The sequence below is a fragment of the Cicer arietinum genome, chromosome 2 (genome assembly GCF_000331145.2).
Source record: "Cicer arietinum cultivar CDC Frontier isolate Library 1 chromosome 2, Cicar.CDCFrontier_v2.0, whole genome shotgun sequence".
Taxonomy (NCBI): Eukaryota; Viridiplantae; Streptophyta; class Magnoliopsida; order Fabales; family Fabaceae; genus Cicer; species Cicer arietinum.
The window spans coordinates 50,457,336-50,473,371 of record NC_021161.2 but is presented as its reverse complement, the minus strand read 5'-3'; the positions used below and the strand labels follow the sequence as shown (position 1 = coordinate 50,473,371).

Here is a 16,036-nt window from a genome sequence, read left to right as displayed (position 1 = left end):
AGCGCTATAAAAGACCTCCTTATTTTATTTTTTGAAAGTCTATTACAGCGCTTTTTTACAGACTTTTTAAATCGCTTGTCCAAAAGCGCTGTAAAAGACCTCCTTATTTTTTTTTAAAAACCTTTTTACAGCGCTTTTCCAAAAGGTGCTCTAATAGGTCCTTTAATTATGTGAAATCAAAGTCTTTTATAGCGCTTTTTTTACAGCGCTTGTCAAAAAAGCGTTGTTGTATCCTCCGTTATTTTTAAAATATCATACAACAGCGCTTGTATTTAATAAGCGCTATAAAAGACGCGCTATAAAATGTCATTTTTGGCGTAGTGAATAAATCCTAACTCTCAATCAAACTCGCTAAAATTCAAAATTAATCTCTAAAATGAACCTCAACTCTAAATCAAATACGCGAAAATTCAAAATAACACAGAAAATACATATAACTAAGCAAATATTTCAAATATATATTTTATATGAAGTTTAAACTAACATAAAAAAAAATAATAATCTAAATTTACCGGTGATGCGAGAAAGGTGGTCACACGGTCAGGTCACGCTGTTGTCGTGGATGTGGTGTGATAATGATGGTCGCGAGTTAGAATGTTCGTCGAGGTGAAGGCGATGAAGGCAAGAGGGCAAATGTGAGAAAGTGATATATTAGAGTTCGAGATTGAACGAAGGCGAGAAGGCAACAGATTGGGGTTCGAGATTGATCGATGACGAGAAGGAGAAAGCAACGGATTGGGGCTCGAGATTGAGAGTTTAGGGATTTAGCGTTTTGACAAATTGGTTTTTGGTGAAAGATGAGAAGGGATTTAACGTGTTATGGGTAGAGGGGAAAGAAGAAAACTAATGTTTTGGTTCAGTACTAATTTACTTTTTGGCTCCATTTAAATTTTGAATGATTTTACAGCGCTTGTATAATAAGCGCTCTAATATGTCCTTTAATTATGTGAAAGCGCAAGTCTTTTACGGCACTTGTATAAAAAGCGTTTTAATAGGTCATTTAATTATGTGAAAGTGCAATTCTTTTATAACGCTTGTACAAAAAACGCTTTAAAAGCTATGTAACATAAAGTAGGAGCGCTATATTTTACAGCGCTCTAAAACATTATGTAAGAGCGCTTCAGTTTACGGCGCTTTTGAAAAAGCGTTGTAAAAGCTTTGTAAACATTATATGCAAGCTAACCCTATATGACCCTACAACAACGCTTGTCAAAAAAGCGTTGTTGTATCCTCCGTTGTTATTTTTAAAATATTATACAACAACACTTGTATTTAATTAGCGCTATAAAAAGGGCACTATAAAATGTCATTTTTGGCGTAGTGTTATAATTTTAAGATATGTGATTTATATTTTTAGTAATATAACTAAAATGTGTATTTTAATATATTTTTGATAAATGACTAACAAATGCAAGTGTGATAGAAAAAAAAAATCTATGCACAATTTTTTTAATAAATACAAAAATAAATACATTTTAAAAATAAAAAGTGTCTAAGTGTTATTTAAGAAGATTTTCAGTAGAGATATATATAATTTTTCCTATATATTATAAAAAAGTTACATGCGATTTTATAAGTAAATAGACATTTTAATTTTTGAAATTGTAATAAAATATAGAAAAAGTTCACATGGGTCTCGATAACACATGTTAAATGATTCAAATGTAAAATTTTTATTTTAAAACTTATATTTTAACTGTTTAAAAATTCAAATATGGTATTTTTTAATAATATTTTTTTTTTACTTCTAGTATTGTTTCTTAAGAGTATTAACTTTTCAAATCCGTTAGATACATACTTCACTTTTCAAATATTTTTTATTTATATTTTATTATATATTTTTTAATTTGGCATGTGATTTTCATTCTACCTATGTTACTTTCTTTAGTTGTTTTGGTCAAAATCCATGAGTATCAAAGCGGAACAACCTATCCCATTTGATTTGTGAGATGATTAGTTCGTTAATAAATAAAGTAGAGTAAATCAACTTAAATAATTGAATTGAATGTATGAATTGGCTCCATCCCTCATCGAGTTGTTGGCTTGCCCTTCAAATTTTTCTTATTTAACATTTCACAACAATAATAACAACAACCATCAACAATCATAAACTTAAAAACCTAATTAAATAAACAAGTTATGAAAAGAAAAAAAAAATATTCGTAAGATCAATAAAATTAAAAATTAAAAATATTGTAATATTTTTTTTATCAATCAGCTTATAATGACCGGTTAAGGGTGAGAATAAGTCAGGTCAGGCCAGATCAGACTTTGAAAGACTTGAGTCTAGCCTACGATTAATATTTCAGGCATACGGCCTATCATAGGTTTTTTTTTTCAGTCTGACTTGGCCTGAAAGCCTATTTAAAAGCCTTATTCATATTAAAACATTTAAATGTTCTACTCATACCACATGCTCTCAAGATACCAATATCAATGTACATATCTATATATGTTAAACAAAAAATAAATTTTCTAAACAAACATCCTTTAAACCCTAAAACATAATTCTTAGTTTCAAAGAATAGATTTTTTTTTTGTTTTTCTGAAACAAACGTGCACATTATTACCTCTCAAACAAATATGGAAGGACTACCGACTTATTAATGACTACCGAATATGGAATGACTACCGAATATGAAATGACTATTGCGTGATTGTCTAAATTGATATAATTTAAAATAGGAAATAATATTATTAATATATTAATAAAAAATAACATTAATAAATAATTTAATATATATAAGCTTTAAAAATAGCTTGAGCCTAACCTTTTCATTAAATAGGTCAGTGAGACCGTAGGTAGGCCATACGCCTCTGTCGGACTACTAGTCTATTACTACTAGTCTATTCCCATCCCTGTGACCGGTTAAACCGGGTCGGGCCCTCCGAGTTGATCTCTTCTCTAAATTGTTGAGGCCGCGGAACAATCCTTCTCATACGCAGATGTTAGGGTTATGATCATATGATACTCACGTAGTATCACACATTTGTTTATTCACTGATTATTTCAATATTCCTTTTATATACTCACGTTTTCTTCTTCTTCTTCTTCTTCAATACACAGGGGAATATTGTTTTGTTTTGATCACCACCATGTCAATTTCATCACGCATATCAATCAAAGACGATTTTGGTATGTTCACGCCTCATCAAACATTCCACAGTATTCCATGTTGCGAATGCGGGATTTCAATCCAACCAAACGTAGCGAATATGTGCGTCAAATGTTTGCGGTCAAAAGTAGATATCACACAAGGGTTACTCAGAAAGTTAAAGCTTGTGCATTGCCCTGAATGTGAAAGCTATTTGCAGCCACCTACAACTTGGATCAAACTCCAATTAGAATCTAAGGAGTTTCTATCATTTTGTTTGAAAAAATTGGAAAAGAATATGAAATCTAAAACAGTGAGGTTGGTTTTTGCTCAAACCATTCCCACTGAACCCAATTCCAATAGGGTAAAAATAATGGTTAAAGTTCAGAAGGAGGTTCTTAATAAAGCAATTCTTGAACAGTCTTATGATGTTGAGTTTTTTAGGCTTAATCAAATGTGTAAATCTTGTACTAGGGTGCAGGCTAACCCTGATCAATGGATTTCTGTTGTGCAACTCAGGCAACAGGTTTCGCATATGCGTACTTTCTTTCATTTAGAACAACTCATTCTGAAACATGGCGTTAATGCAAATGCCGTGAGAATCAAACAGATGAATCAAGGTATTGACTTATTTTTCTCTAATCAAAGTAATGCTATAAAAATTGTGGATTTTGTAAAGGGACAAGTTCCTGTTAGGATTAGTCAGGATAAGCAACTTGTTTCTCATGATACAAAGAGTAACAACTACAATTATAGATACTTTTTCTGTTGAAATTATCCCCATTTGTTGTGAGGATTTGATTTATCTGCCTCGTAATGTTGCTTCGAGTTTAGGAAATCTTGGTCCTTTTGTGATTTGTACTAACGTTGCCAAAAACATTGCTTTGCTTGATCCATTTACCTTGAGGCATTGCTTCTTAGATGTTTATAAGTATTGGAAGGCACCCTTTAAGTCTTTACTCACTAGCAAACAGTTAGTGAAATATGTTGTGATCGATGTCGAGGAGGTTTATTATGAGGTTACTATTGGTGGCAAAAAATATGGTTTAGCTAATGTTGAGGTTGCTCGCATGAAAGATTACGGAGAGAATGACACAAGATTTAATATCAGGACTCATCTGGGCCATCTTTTAAAATCCGGTGACTATGCTCTTGGTTATGACTTGTACGGGGCTAATAGTAGTAATAATGACATTGAATTGGACGAGTATAAAGGAGGTGATGCGATTTTAATAAAGAAGTGTTATGAAGAGAAATGTCAGAAGAGATGCGGGAAGCGTCGCTCGTGTAAGCGTAAATCACTTGACATGGAGATTGATGATAACGATAGAGTTGAGGAAGATAAGAAGAATTCTGAATATGAACAGTTCTTAAAAGATCTAGAAGATAACCCTAATGGGAGGTTCAACATATCATTGAGCCAAAATGAAGACTACTACCAGCTATCAGAGATGGAATCGGTAGAGCAGTCGATGGATGATCTTCATCTGAGTGATGAGAAATATGAGGCGAGGAGGAAGTTGAGAAGGACAGCATGATGGAATAAACAAAAGTCACTTCTATCTAAACTTAGAAATTTAGGGAATATTGGTTTTCTATATGTCAGGGTTGTTTTTTATTTATTTATTTTTCTTTTAGGTTGTTTTAATATGCAATTTCTTTTGATGTTTTTGTTTATTCCATGGATGAGAAGATGATTATTTTTCATGATATATAGTAATGATTCATATAATCAGTTATGGTGTTATTATGTTCATATTCCTTTAAAGAAACCAGTAACTTAGGAAGTGTTCACCTTATGCTTCTTTAAGTTGGTTTAACACTTTAACTAGTCAAATTTCCTTTGATTCACTTTCCTATTGCCAAAATTCCTTATTGATCTCATTTATAAGTATTCAATCTTGTCTCAAAGTGGATAGAGTAATTTTAGGGAGTGATGTATTTCTAGGAAGTGCTTAAAATGATTGGATTAAGATACAGTTTGGATAATTAGTCCAATGAATTTTAAAAATTCCAACAACTTTATAGAGTATTTTTCTCTTCAATAAAATGAGGAATTTGAAACACAAACTATTCAGAGAGAATTTGATAAATACATTGTTTCTTATTTTATCGATTGTTAACTTGCATAATTTATACTGAACCTCTGTTATTATGTTATGTGGCTGCATAGCAAGTGTTTGATGAGATGTTGAATTGATTTACCAACTTCTTATATTATGAGTTGGTAAATGTCTAAGTCTGATAGTATTGTGTGTTATTTCTTCCTATAAAGATTGCTATAAGCATGCCCAAAAATTTATTTCTGAGTATTTTTGCATTCTAGTGCTACTGAGAATGATTTACTACTATTATGTATATTTGTAACTGGTTGATGCACTAAACACTTATGATATATTAATGATGTTTAAATTGTGAAGTTGCTGGTCATTATACACCAATACTGAAACCACAATACTTCCATTTAAGTTGAAATGAATTTCTAGCTTTGTTATTGCACCTTCAACTTTCTTTACTCTTCACCACTTCTACATCTCTTAAATGGCGTAAGTCTTGTAGGCATTTATTTGACTCCATGCCACAAATGGCCCAATCACCAATTTCTCAGCTTACTAGTTTTGGTGCTGAAACAACTACTTTCCATTTCTTAAGTGCAACTCAATAACCTTGCTTTTGCATCTGATGCTGGCAAGCATTTTGACAGAATTCAGAAGTAAAAGTGAAGTAAACAAAGTTGTGAATCTCTTGGGCCTTACTATTATTTCTGACACTTTTTATGCCTAATGTTTCTTTGGAATCTGACTAATTTTTGTTTGTATCTTCATTCTTCAGCATGCACTAGTTGTTTGGGTTTTCTCATGTACATGGTATGAAAGAGAGTATATGCATCATGACTAGGAATGAACTTTTTTCTCCTAAAATTTTATATGTTCCTATAAAACAACTTGGAGTAGAGAATGGTACTTACATTAATGGCTTAACAAATTAAATTGTTCTTGCTAAATGGAGTGTCAAGTGGTAAATGATAATTCAGTCATTGAAATCATATTCACCTCATTTCATAGTGTCTGGTATAATGAGAAAATATGCCAAGTTTGAAGATTCCAATAGTTGTATGAAATATACCAACCAATGTTTGATACTTCTGAATCGCAGTGTGAGGATCCAATTTTGAGGTTCATTTCTGGCTATTTTCTATTGTTGTATGAAATGCCAACCTCTAATTAGCATTTCTGATTGCATGTTAATTATGAAAACTTAGTTATTGAAAGAATAATTTTAGAAATTGTTTTATTTTCTTGTGTGTAAAAAAAAACTCATGACACACTCTCTGTTGTTTGAGGTGTTTGAATCCTTAACCATACCAACCACATGGTAGTTGTACTTGTTATAAAAGTTGATTGATTATTTAGATAGAAAATATTACTATAACATTTATAAAGTTTTTTTTTTTACTATAGCGGTGTAGTTTTAAGTTGGACAATAATAAGAATGCATCTATGGTGAGTAGTTAATGGAAGTACATTTTTGTTGTTCTTGAAGATAGGGGTGAGAAGAAGCAAGACGATGATGATAAATATATATGGCTTAAGTCTAGGCAAGTCAAGACTAGACTTATTAAAATAGATAAAATCCAATTTTTTTTAAAAAAAATTATTTAACTAAAAAAGTTAAAGATAAGCTACATATTATTGAAAAATCTTTTGAGTCTACTAAACTGACATATTTAATTAAATATAATTAATTTTTTATTTCTACTATTATAATATTAGATTTTGTATAGTGGTAAATTATAAATTTGATGTAGATCAAATTTTTACATATATTAAAAATATTATTTTAGAATAGAATTTAAGTAGAATGTCATATAACGTTAGATGATTCAAAATATTTTGTTATATATCAAAATAGAACTTAAATTTATTATCATATTAATTTATTTACAAAGTTTTATCTCATTCAACATTAGAGCGGTGTAAGCTTTTCTAAAAAAATTAATAAATTAGATTTTTATATAAACTTTAAGACTTTATCATATTTAAAAAATATTCAAATAAAACCTTAAAAATCAGTTAAAATAAATAATAAATCAGCATCAAATCTTACAAAATTCAAATGAGTCTAACCTATTGCATAAGGCATCACACCGATTGATAAAAATTGAACAACTCATATTTCAATGTATGATTTAAGGCAAAATAACTAATATCTGATATTTTCTGATTTTCATGAATGATAACATCCACGACCACAACAAATATGGAAAAATATTGGTCCCCTTTATGTGGATAGATTTTGTACTATTGGAGAGTCCAAAAAGGATATTGTACTCGACGACAAAGAAGAGTAAGGATCTAACACAAACCGACAAACAAATAATTCAATTCTTCTCTACTTACGTAGCATTCTCCTTTATCTTTTTATTCTCAGAATTCTTATCTCATGTTGTTGGTTGGTTCAATAGAATAATAAATAAATATTCTCTTGTTGTTTTCTTTCTATATTTTATCAAAGTAAATTATTATTCAATACTTAATTATTGCTGTAGTCCCATCTAAGTTAGGTGAGATAGTGAGGTAAAACTACACTTACAAATTATTTATATTTATCTTTCTTTTACTCCCTTTAAACTTTTGAATTAAAAATCTGTTTTTATTTATTTATTTATTATTAAATTAAATTATTGGAGTTAAATTCTTGTTGTATGTGTTGATGAAAATGGTGATTCTCATTCTTTTACCTATATATTTTCTTAGTGATAGTAAAATGATCTAGGACAGTTATTTTGAGATTAACCAACCGAATTTTATTGCAAGAGTGGATCATATTTAATTAAACTTAATTATAATAATAATACGCAATTTACACTCAATATATCAGTTCAAGAACCAAATTATAGAGTTGAAAATTCCATACAAACAAACGGCACTGCAATTAGGTCTCTCTCTCTGCGTTTCCGATGGAAACCAAGAAGCTTCAGTCTCGATTCTCACTAGGCAGACAATCCTCGCTGGCACCTGATCGCGAAGATTCCTCTACCGTCGACGAGTCGGCATCTGAGGCGGTGGATCCTCCGGTTCGATTGATGTATTTGGCAAACGAAGGGGACTTAGAAGGAATCAACGAGCTTTTAGACGGAGGTAGTGACGTCAATTTCAGAGACATTGACGGCCGCACCGCTCTCCACATCGCCGCCTGTCAAGGCCGAACAGACGTCGTCCAATTGTTGCTCCAAAGAGGTGCTGAAGTTGATCCTCAAGATCGATGGTGCAGCACCGTAATACTTCAATCCTTGCTTCATTGTTAATTTTTATTCTCTCGTTACTTTTTGGTATCACTGTCACTGTTTCGTATTAGTGATGCTAATTGAATTACTGGTTTGTTTGTTTATTGAACAGCCTCTTGGAGATGCATTGTACTACAAAAATCATGATGTTGTCAAACTTTTGGAGCAACACGGTGCCAAACCCCCGGTTTGTTTCTTCATTTCATTTCCTTATTCTTGTTAAATAGTAATACGTAGAACGGATTTCATCTATAAGCTTATGCTTTTGAGCTTTTGAATGCATGAATCATGTCGAGTTTGACAAAATCACGACATTAGGATGATTTTGTTTTGTTGCAGTTCCAAAGTTTAGGTTCTGATTTTACCAAACTCAACTTCACCCCAAAGATTCACTTAGAGTAGTCAATTTTAAGAGCTTGAGCAATGGAAAATGAAAGTAATATTTCATCCGTCTCTCAGTGTCACTTTAGCACAAAATTTGTCTCAAAATGAATGATTGACGTTTTCAGTTTCCAGTGTAATTAATCATTATTTTCAAAGCATTATATTTCACTTTACATTAAAGATAGTGGAAGACACACTAATTGTTAATAAGGGGATAATTTGGTTATTTTCTTTCTTTTATGTATTGTCATTTTTTAATATGTGTACAATGAGCACATATGACACCCAGTGAGACATATAAAGTATTAAACTAAGAAATGCTATCATCAAACTCTCTAAAGCACTATTTTCAATACACACTCTTAAATTCATAGTAGCCTCACCAAATTTACATTGGACACACATGTTTTAGTGGGAGACATTTTCAAAATAGTAGGACTATTTTGTATTTCAACTAATGAGAGAGTGTGTTGGAAATGATGTGTTGTTACACTTTTCTTAAAATAATAATCTTGCAATAACTTGGATTTTCAAAGTCCAACATCCTAGGTTTAATGAGCTATAAGCTAATACAATTCATCCTAGGTTTTCCTATTTTTCCAAAAAAAGTTGAATTTCAGTACAGTGTTGGTGATTGCTATCCATTGCCCATGCAAGATCCCTTTTGAGTGAGGGTCATAACAACTTGAACTTTTGGATGACAATTGTAAGCTGTGACATCACATTTCCATCTCTTCCCTCACTGTTTGTAGGTGGCTCCGATGCATGTCGAGAATGCCCGCGAAGTCCCAGAATATGAGATTGATCCTTCTGAACTTGATTTTACAAATAGTGTTTGCATAACAAAGGTAATATTTCAAGTTCCCTTTCTAACAGTATAGTCGATTATTGTTTCGTTACTTGATTTCTTGTTTTTTTCCTACCTCCTAACATATTATTGCGAGTCACTGTATGTTTGCCTTTCAACCTTGCTCATTTTGCATTGCATTTTTTATTTTGGATATTTTAGGGAACATTCCGGAGAGCATTATGGCGTGGAATTCAAGTAGCTGTTAAAACTCTTGGGGAGGAAGTGTTCACAGATGACAATAAAGTGTGGGTTGGTCTAGTTATACAATCTGTCGTTTTATCCATATTAATTGGATTATTCAATTAATAATTTGTATTCCTGTGTCTCCCAGAAAAGCATTTCATGATGAGCTTACATTACTTCAGAAAGTAAGGCATCCAAATGTTGTCCAATTTTTGGGTGCTGTGACACAATGCACTCCAATGATGATTGTCACAGAATATCTACCCCAGGTTAGTATTGGTGCAACAATTGGTATAATGAAGATTTTGATGATATTTTTTATATTTGCTCATGTTGTTGATAAACAAATCATGTTAGGCGGTTGAATATAGTTGATACTGGTGAGTGGAGTGCTGTCTCCAGAATAAAATGTGGTCAGAATTCATTACTGCCTGCAGATAATCTTTAAAGATATAGTGACAGCTGCTATTTCAATAAGACTACCGGAAATCCAGCATTGGGTAGGAGATCATGTATAATTAAAATCTAAAAATCATAAAAAGTTATACTTGGACTTGCAATAATCGTTGAGATGCTGTAGTTATGTGCATGGGTCAATCATTGGTGGCCCTGATCTGTCTAGAAGTCTAACATATCTGCTCTCGAGGAATTTAAGTATTGATGATAGGAGCTTGTTGCCTAGTAGTTTTCTTTAAATCTCTGCCCAAAATTGGACTAGACATAGATAAATATGGGAGTTTTGCACTTCATAACTATTTTGTGGTGAAAATAACGGTAAGTGCATTATATGTTATGAAGACCACAAATAAGATATGTGTATGTATGGATACTGGATACGTAATTAAATATGGATACATGTGTTGAATGTGTACTATTTCTTTATATATGCATGTCCCCTATTTTTCCACCATTTATCATCTATCTGAAATACTTTCAAAATTATATTTATTCCATTTGTTTTTCACAAGTGGCACTTGCTGCTCCAGTAATTTGGAAAATGTTTCTACTTGTGTGTGTTATGTGGATAGCTGCACTCTATCTTTGATAAATGTAATTTTGAACATTTTGAAATGGATTATTACATTTTTAAGGGGGATCTTCGTGCCTACTTGAAGCGGAAAGGTGCATTAAAACCAATAATAGCTGTGAAGTTTGCACTTGATATTGCTAGGTCAGTCAGGAGCTATCCTAATACAAATTTGGGAAGAAACAAGTTCCTAGTTATTTTGTTTCTGAAGAGTTCATTACGAAATAAACATTATCCTTTTTATATAGACATGCAAATTGAAATTAATATCTGTTATATATGCAATATTTTAATGTATATTTTGCAGGGGAATGAACTATTTGCATGAACATAAACCTGAAGCCATTATACACCGAGATCTTGAACCTTCGTATGTTTTTTGCTCTCCTGCCCCATCTAATTGGTTTAAATATTCTTCTATGCATACAAAATATGATGGATTATTATTAGCAGCATGCATTATTCGTCCAATTTTGAATGATTGAAACTGTTTAAAGTTTCTCCATTGTAATTGAGTAAGATAACAGAAATGTTCTCCGGGATGATTCTGGGCATCTGAAAGTTGCAGACTTTGGAGTTAGCAAGTTGCTCAAAGTCACTAAAACAGTCAAAGAAGACAAACCAGTGACATGCCAGGATTCATCATGTATGTTTTCTTGCTTTGTGAAGTCTTGTAACATTCATAGTTGCTCATGTCATTCTGCCAAAAAGTAATATTGCAAACCATTATTCCACAAGATCTGTGATCTGTGAGATTATTGCATACTCTACAGAAGATAAAAGAAAAGAAATGTTTTTACGCTGTATCTAAATAAGACAAAGTTCGTCAGCAGGCCTCAATTTTTCTTATTTTGATTAACTCCAAATCTTGTTATTATACCTATAATTGGCTTCATTTTGATTCTATTGTCTGTACTTAGGTCTGTTTTGTGTAGCTTTTATTGATGAATTAGTTCAAATGCATAGCAGGGCGGTATGTTGCACCAGAAGTCTACAGAAATGAGGAATATGATACCAAAGCAGATGTGTTTTCCTTTGCTCTGATATTACAAGAGGTAAAAATCTATAATGCTCACATCATGTGCATGCATATTTTTGCATTCATATCTCTCAAGAATTAGAGTAAAATTATATTTATTGAATTGAAAATATGTTGGCAATACATCCGATATATACATACTAGATTACTAAACAACCAAATCCTATTAGTACTCATATATAACTAAATCCCTATTAGTACTCTTATTCAACTGAATCCCTATACTTGAGGGATATTAAACAGAAACATATTTTGACAATATCCCTTCAATATGTCACCGCATACTAAATTCAAGATGTTTGATGACTTCTTTTATACGTAGGACTTGTTTCACTTATTAAAAATATATGTAGAGTCTATGGAGAGCTTGAGCATTCTTGACTTATGCCCTCCCAGTAGATCATCCTAAAGATCTGTGTAATTTTAATTCCATATTTAGGTTGATCATTGGACAAGAGGTAGGGTCCTAGAGATTTCAAGCTTCCCATAGATTCAACGATGAAAATATAAATATATGTATTTATATATCATGATCATTTTAGTAAGATACCATGCTAGAGTTTAGTGCTGTATCAATTGTTTGCTTGGTTCTTTTTAAATTTTTTTGAGGTAAAGACGGTGTTCATGTTGACTTTTTTACTGATACTGTTTGTGATATGATAATTTATTTGTGGAAGATTGCCAGCCCATGTTTAATGTAGATGTAGATATGTAGACTAGAATATATGGGTTGACAACCATCACTGGGTTTGTTATTCATAAAGATGGCCGGAAAAAAATTGACTGGAAAATTCATTTACTCTAGATGATTGAAGGTTGTCCACCATTTTATAGAAAGCCAGAAAATGAAGTTCCTAAAGCATACGTGGAAAATATGCGTCCACCATTTAAGGCTTCACCTAAGCTTTATGCTTATGGATTAAAAGAGTAAGTATTTTAAATATGTTTTATTGGTAGCAGCTTTGATTGAATGTTGAGTTTTAAAACATGCATGTATGAGATTGATTAAAAGTATAATTTTTCAACATTAATGAGTATGACTGAATTTTTTTTTTCATAGGTTAATTGAGGAATGTTGGGATGGAGAACCATACAGAAGACCAGCATTTAGGCAAATAATTGAGAGGTTGGATAAGATCACCCACCATCTTGCTCAAAAGAGGCACTGGAAGGTATGGAAAACTTATTTTTTCATCAATTGTTGGATCTAGCAGTCGCAGTATAGTTTTAATCTATTCAGAATTTTTTAATACTAACTATTACTAGAATGTATGGTATTTTAGGTTTTGCAACTTTTATCATATCATTGGTTATTTCCTCCATGGCTTAAGTGTCCAGTATAGTTGGCCTTGTCAAGAGGGGGGTTGGTGCCAATTTAATTGGCAATTATGTAATTATGTGGTTCATAACACTGTATTCACCATTATTATCCCCTTAAAGAAGAGTGTAGACTTGAGACTCGGATTATAGATTCAAAATGTACATTTTATGAATTTTGCCTTTATGTTCATTTTCATTGAGCATACTTTTTTTTTCTAAAAAGATGGTGAATGTACATGGAAGAGGATAATATATCCTCAAAACAGAAAGAGAGAGAAATCATAAAACAAAAAGTTCAACAGAAATGAGATTTAGTTGTTGTAATACTGAGTACAGTTTGTTTTCACAAAAAAACCAGCCTCCTTATTTCAGGGCATGAGGAGCTGTACGTCACATACTAGAAAAACTTTGAAAAATACTCCCCTATAAGAAAAATCACACTTTATTTTACGACGACTTTGATAGGCCCATTAAGAGGAAAGGAAGGTGAAGGTGGCATGAAAGGTGGTAATTGTGTTGATTGGTTTAGGCTTGGTTAGTCTGAGTAAGGAAATTGGTTCCTTCATGGCAGGGGTTTTCATTTCCTTTTTCTTCTTAATTTCCATCATCACCTATATGGGGATTGACTACACCATTTCATTGTTATTTTTCCTGTTTACCAGTCCAATTCAATACATATTTGTCTTTCTGTTTTTTTATTTATAACCATGTAATGTAATTGGTGCGAAGTATCCATTGGTTTTTGCCGATCACTAATCTTCATCAGGGAATCAGTCTAGCTACCTTTAGCAAGGTCTTCCCTCCCCACCTACATTTTTGGGACCAATGTAATGTTGGTTTAGTTTTTCTGGTTTGGTACCTAACAGATTCCTGCATGCATTCATGAGGGGATTTTACATTGAGTCGTTTTTTTTAATTGATTTTAATGATGAGGTATTTCCTTGTAAAATATACAGGCTCTGACTCCTGCATGCATCCGGAATCTAGAGGCCTTGTTTAAGAGGTATCCTACAAGTCCTGGTAGTCGATCATCTCGCTCAACTGTTAGATAAACAGTTGCCACACGAAGCAACGTCAACATCAATTTTGTAGTTTCAAGAAGGAAAAAATTATACACCTGATTGTGGTTTTTTCATTTACATGCGTTCATGTGTAGCTTTATGTGAATAATAGCGTACGGTTGTGCTTAGATAAGTCTTTTAATAAGGGATTATGATCTCTTCAATTTTTTTTCTGGAAGTTATTTTTTACCCTAGTTTTACTCTTTTAGATTTCTGATTTTTGTGGGTAGAACTTTTAGATTTATAATCTAATTATTTATAAATATTGTGCATATATTTGATATTCCTTGTATAGAGTTCTAGATTTATTAGGATGAGAAGGAACGCACCCTCAAAATGCAAATTACTGTTTTATTTAGGGTCCATTTACTTCTCATGATTCTTGTTTTCATGTTCTCATCTCAACTAATAAACGTTAAAGAAAATATAGATCTAAAATTTTGTTCACTATTTTCTCTTACAACTTTCGAAGACATATCTAGCATATTTAGATACTTTAAAAATGTCAATACTGTTTTCATTTTTTTTCTTCTTTAAATGCATTATTTCTAGTCTGTGTTCTATCTTTTCTCTATCTCGACTGATTCTTCAATTTCTTTTTTAACAATTTAAAATAACATAAATTTAAATAAAAAAACTGAAAGTAAATTATTTTGATGTCTAATTAGTTCACACCTTTTTATGTCTAATTAGGATAATGAAAAGGAAAGCACATACTAAAAATACAAAGGACTATTGTTTTGTTTTTGTTTCCTAATTAGTTCAATTGTTATTTTTATTAAAAGCTTTACATTTCTAGCACATAATTTTTCAACCATAAATTATCAATGGTAACTTATTAATACCTGCTAACTTCTTATTAATTGACTAGTCCTTTTTTAAATAAAAAAAAATCGGTTTTTATCTCATAACTAACTATAAGTTATTTTTACCGCTATTAATTATGTATTACTACCAACAAGTGTCCATTCAAGGGAAGACACTACAAAGGTAGGTGTTATTATTAATGAATGTTTCTTCTTTAGCTTTCTAATATTTTTGAATATATAAATATATTTTTAGATTTAGCTTTCTAATATTTTTTAATATATAAATATATTTTTAAATTGATTAATCTAAACGTGTAAAATACATATTTAGACTAGCTAATTAGAATAAAATTTGGCGAGATGACTTGTGGGTTAAAAAAAAAGCTTTCATTGTTAATTAGTATTGAGTATATGGTTTTCATCTTTCTAGCCCAAACCTTAGTGTAATGCTCAAACGAAATGTGTAGCTCATACTCTTGTAATAGTAATCCCGTTCTAGTTAGTCTCAAAAGCCTTTTAATAAGTTCCGCGTTGTATTACTCCTTTGATTTTACTCCTTTGATATGCCTTGAACTTTTTTTTGTCATATGCCTTTCATGTGTAGCTATTATACTTTGAACCTTCTTATGTAAAAAAAAATAAAAAACTCTAATGTGTATCCTAAAATTGAACATTTTTAAAGTTTTATATTTTATCTAACTTGTCTTTATAAAACCAGCTTGTAAAGCAAGAGATGTCACTCTTTATAAACTATTATAGAGTTTTATCTCTTATCTATGTGGGACTTATATTCAACACTATTGAATTTGATTTGTGTATATAAATAGTGGGTGGCCCAATCGAGTAGGCTACGATATCATCTTATGTTTTATATTGGATATATCTTTTTCTTACAAAACTAACTTCTAAGGTGAGGGACATCTCTTTGTAAATTATTACACAACTTTATCTCTTATCCATGTAGTATTTAGATTTTTCTCA

At 31.5% G+C, this 16,036-nt stretch overlaps 1 protein-coding gene and 1 pseudogene across 3 annotated transcripts; both read left to right on the top strand.

Annotated features, from left to right (window-relative positions):
* The first annotated feature begins 2,818 nt into the window (after window positions 1-2,818).
* Window positions 2,819-4,830, top strand: LOC101513989 (uncharacterized; annotated as a pseudogene).
* Window positions 4,831-7,816: 2,986 nt separating this feature from the next.
* On the top strand, window positions 7,817-14,532 carry LOC101513660 (serine/threonine-protein kinase 12). Of its 3 annotated transcripts, none has more exons than XM_027332020.2 (12): window positions 7,834-8,373; window positions 8,495-8,569; window positions 9,519-9,614; window positions 9,776-9,861; window positions 9,948-10,068; window positions 10,891-10,970; window positions 11,134-11,196; window positions 11,354-11,472; window positions 11,793-11,881; window positions 12,671-12,792; window positions 12,926-13,037; window positions 14,142-14,532. In XM_027332020.2, the coding sequence occupies exons 1-12, from the start codon at window positions 8,056-8,058 to the stop codon at window positions 14,235-14,237; spliced, it is 1,377 nt and encodes a 458-aa protein (XP_027187821.1). In that variant the 5' UTR covers window positions 7,834-8,055; the 3' UTR covers window positions 14,238-14,532. The 3 variants fall into 3 exon arrangements, 2 of the variants coding, with proteins under 2 accessions (XP_027187821.1, XP_004491350.1); XM_004491293.4 differs by having other exon boundaries at window positions 7,849-8,373; window positions 11,796-11,881; XR_012162003.1 differs by lacking the exon at window positions 12,671-12,792 and having other exon boundaries at window positions 7,817-8,373; window positions 11,796-11,881; window positions 14,142-14,160.
* Window positions 14,533-16,036: the final 1,504 nt, after the last annotated feature.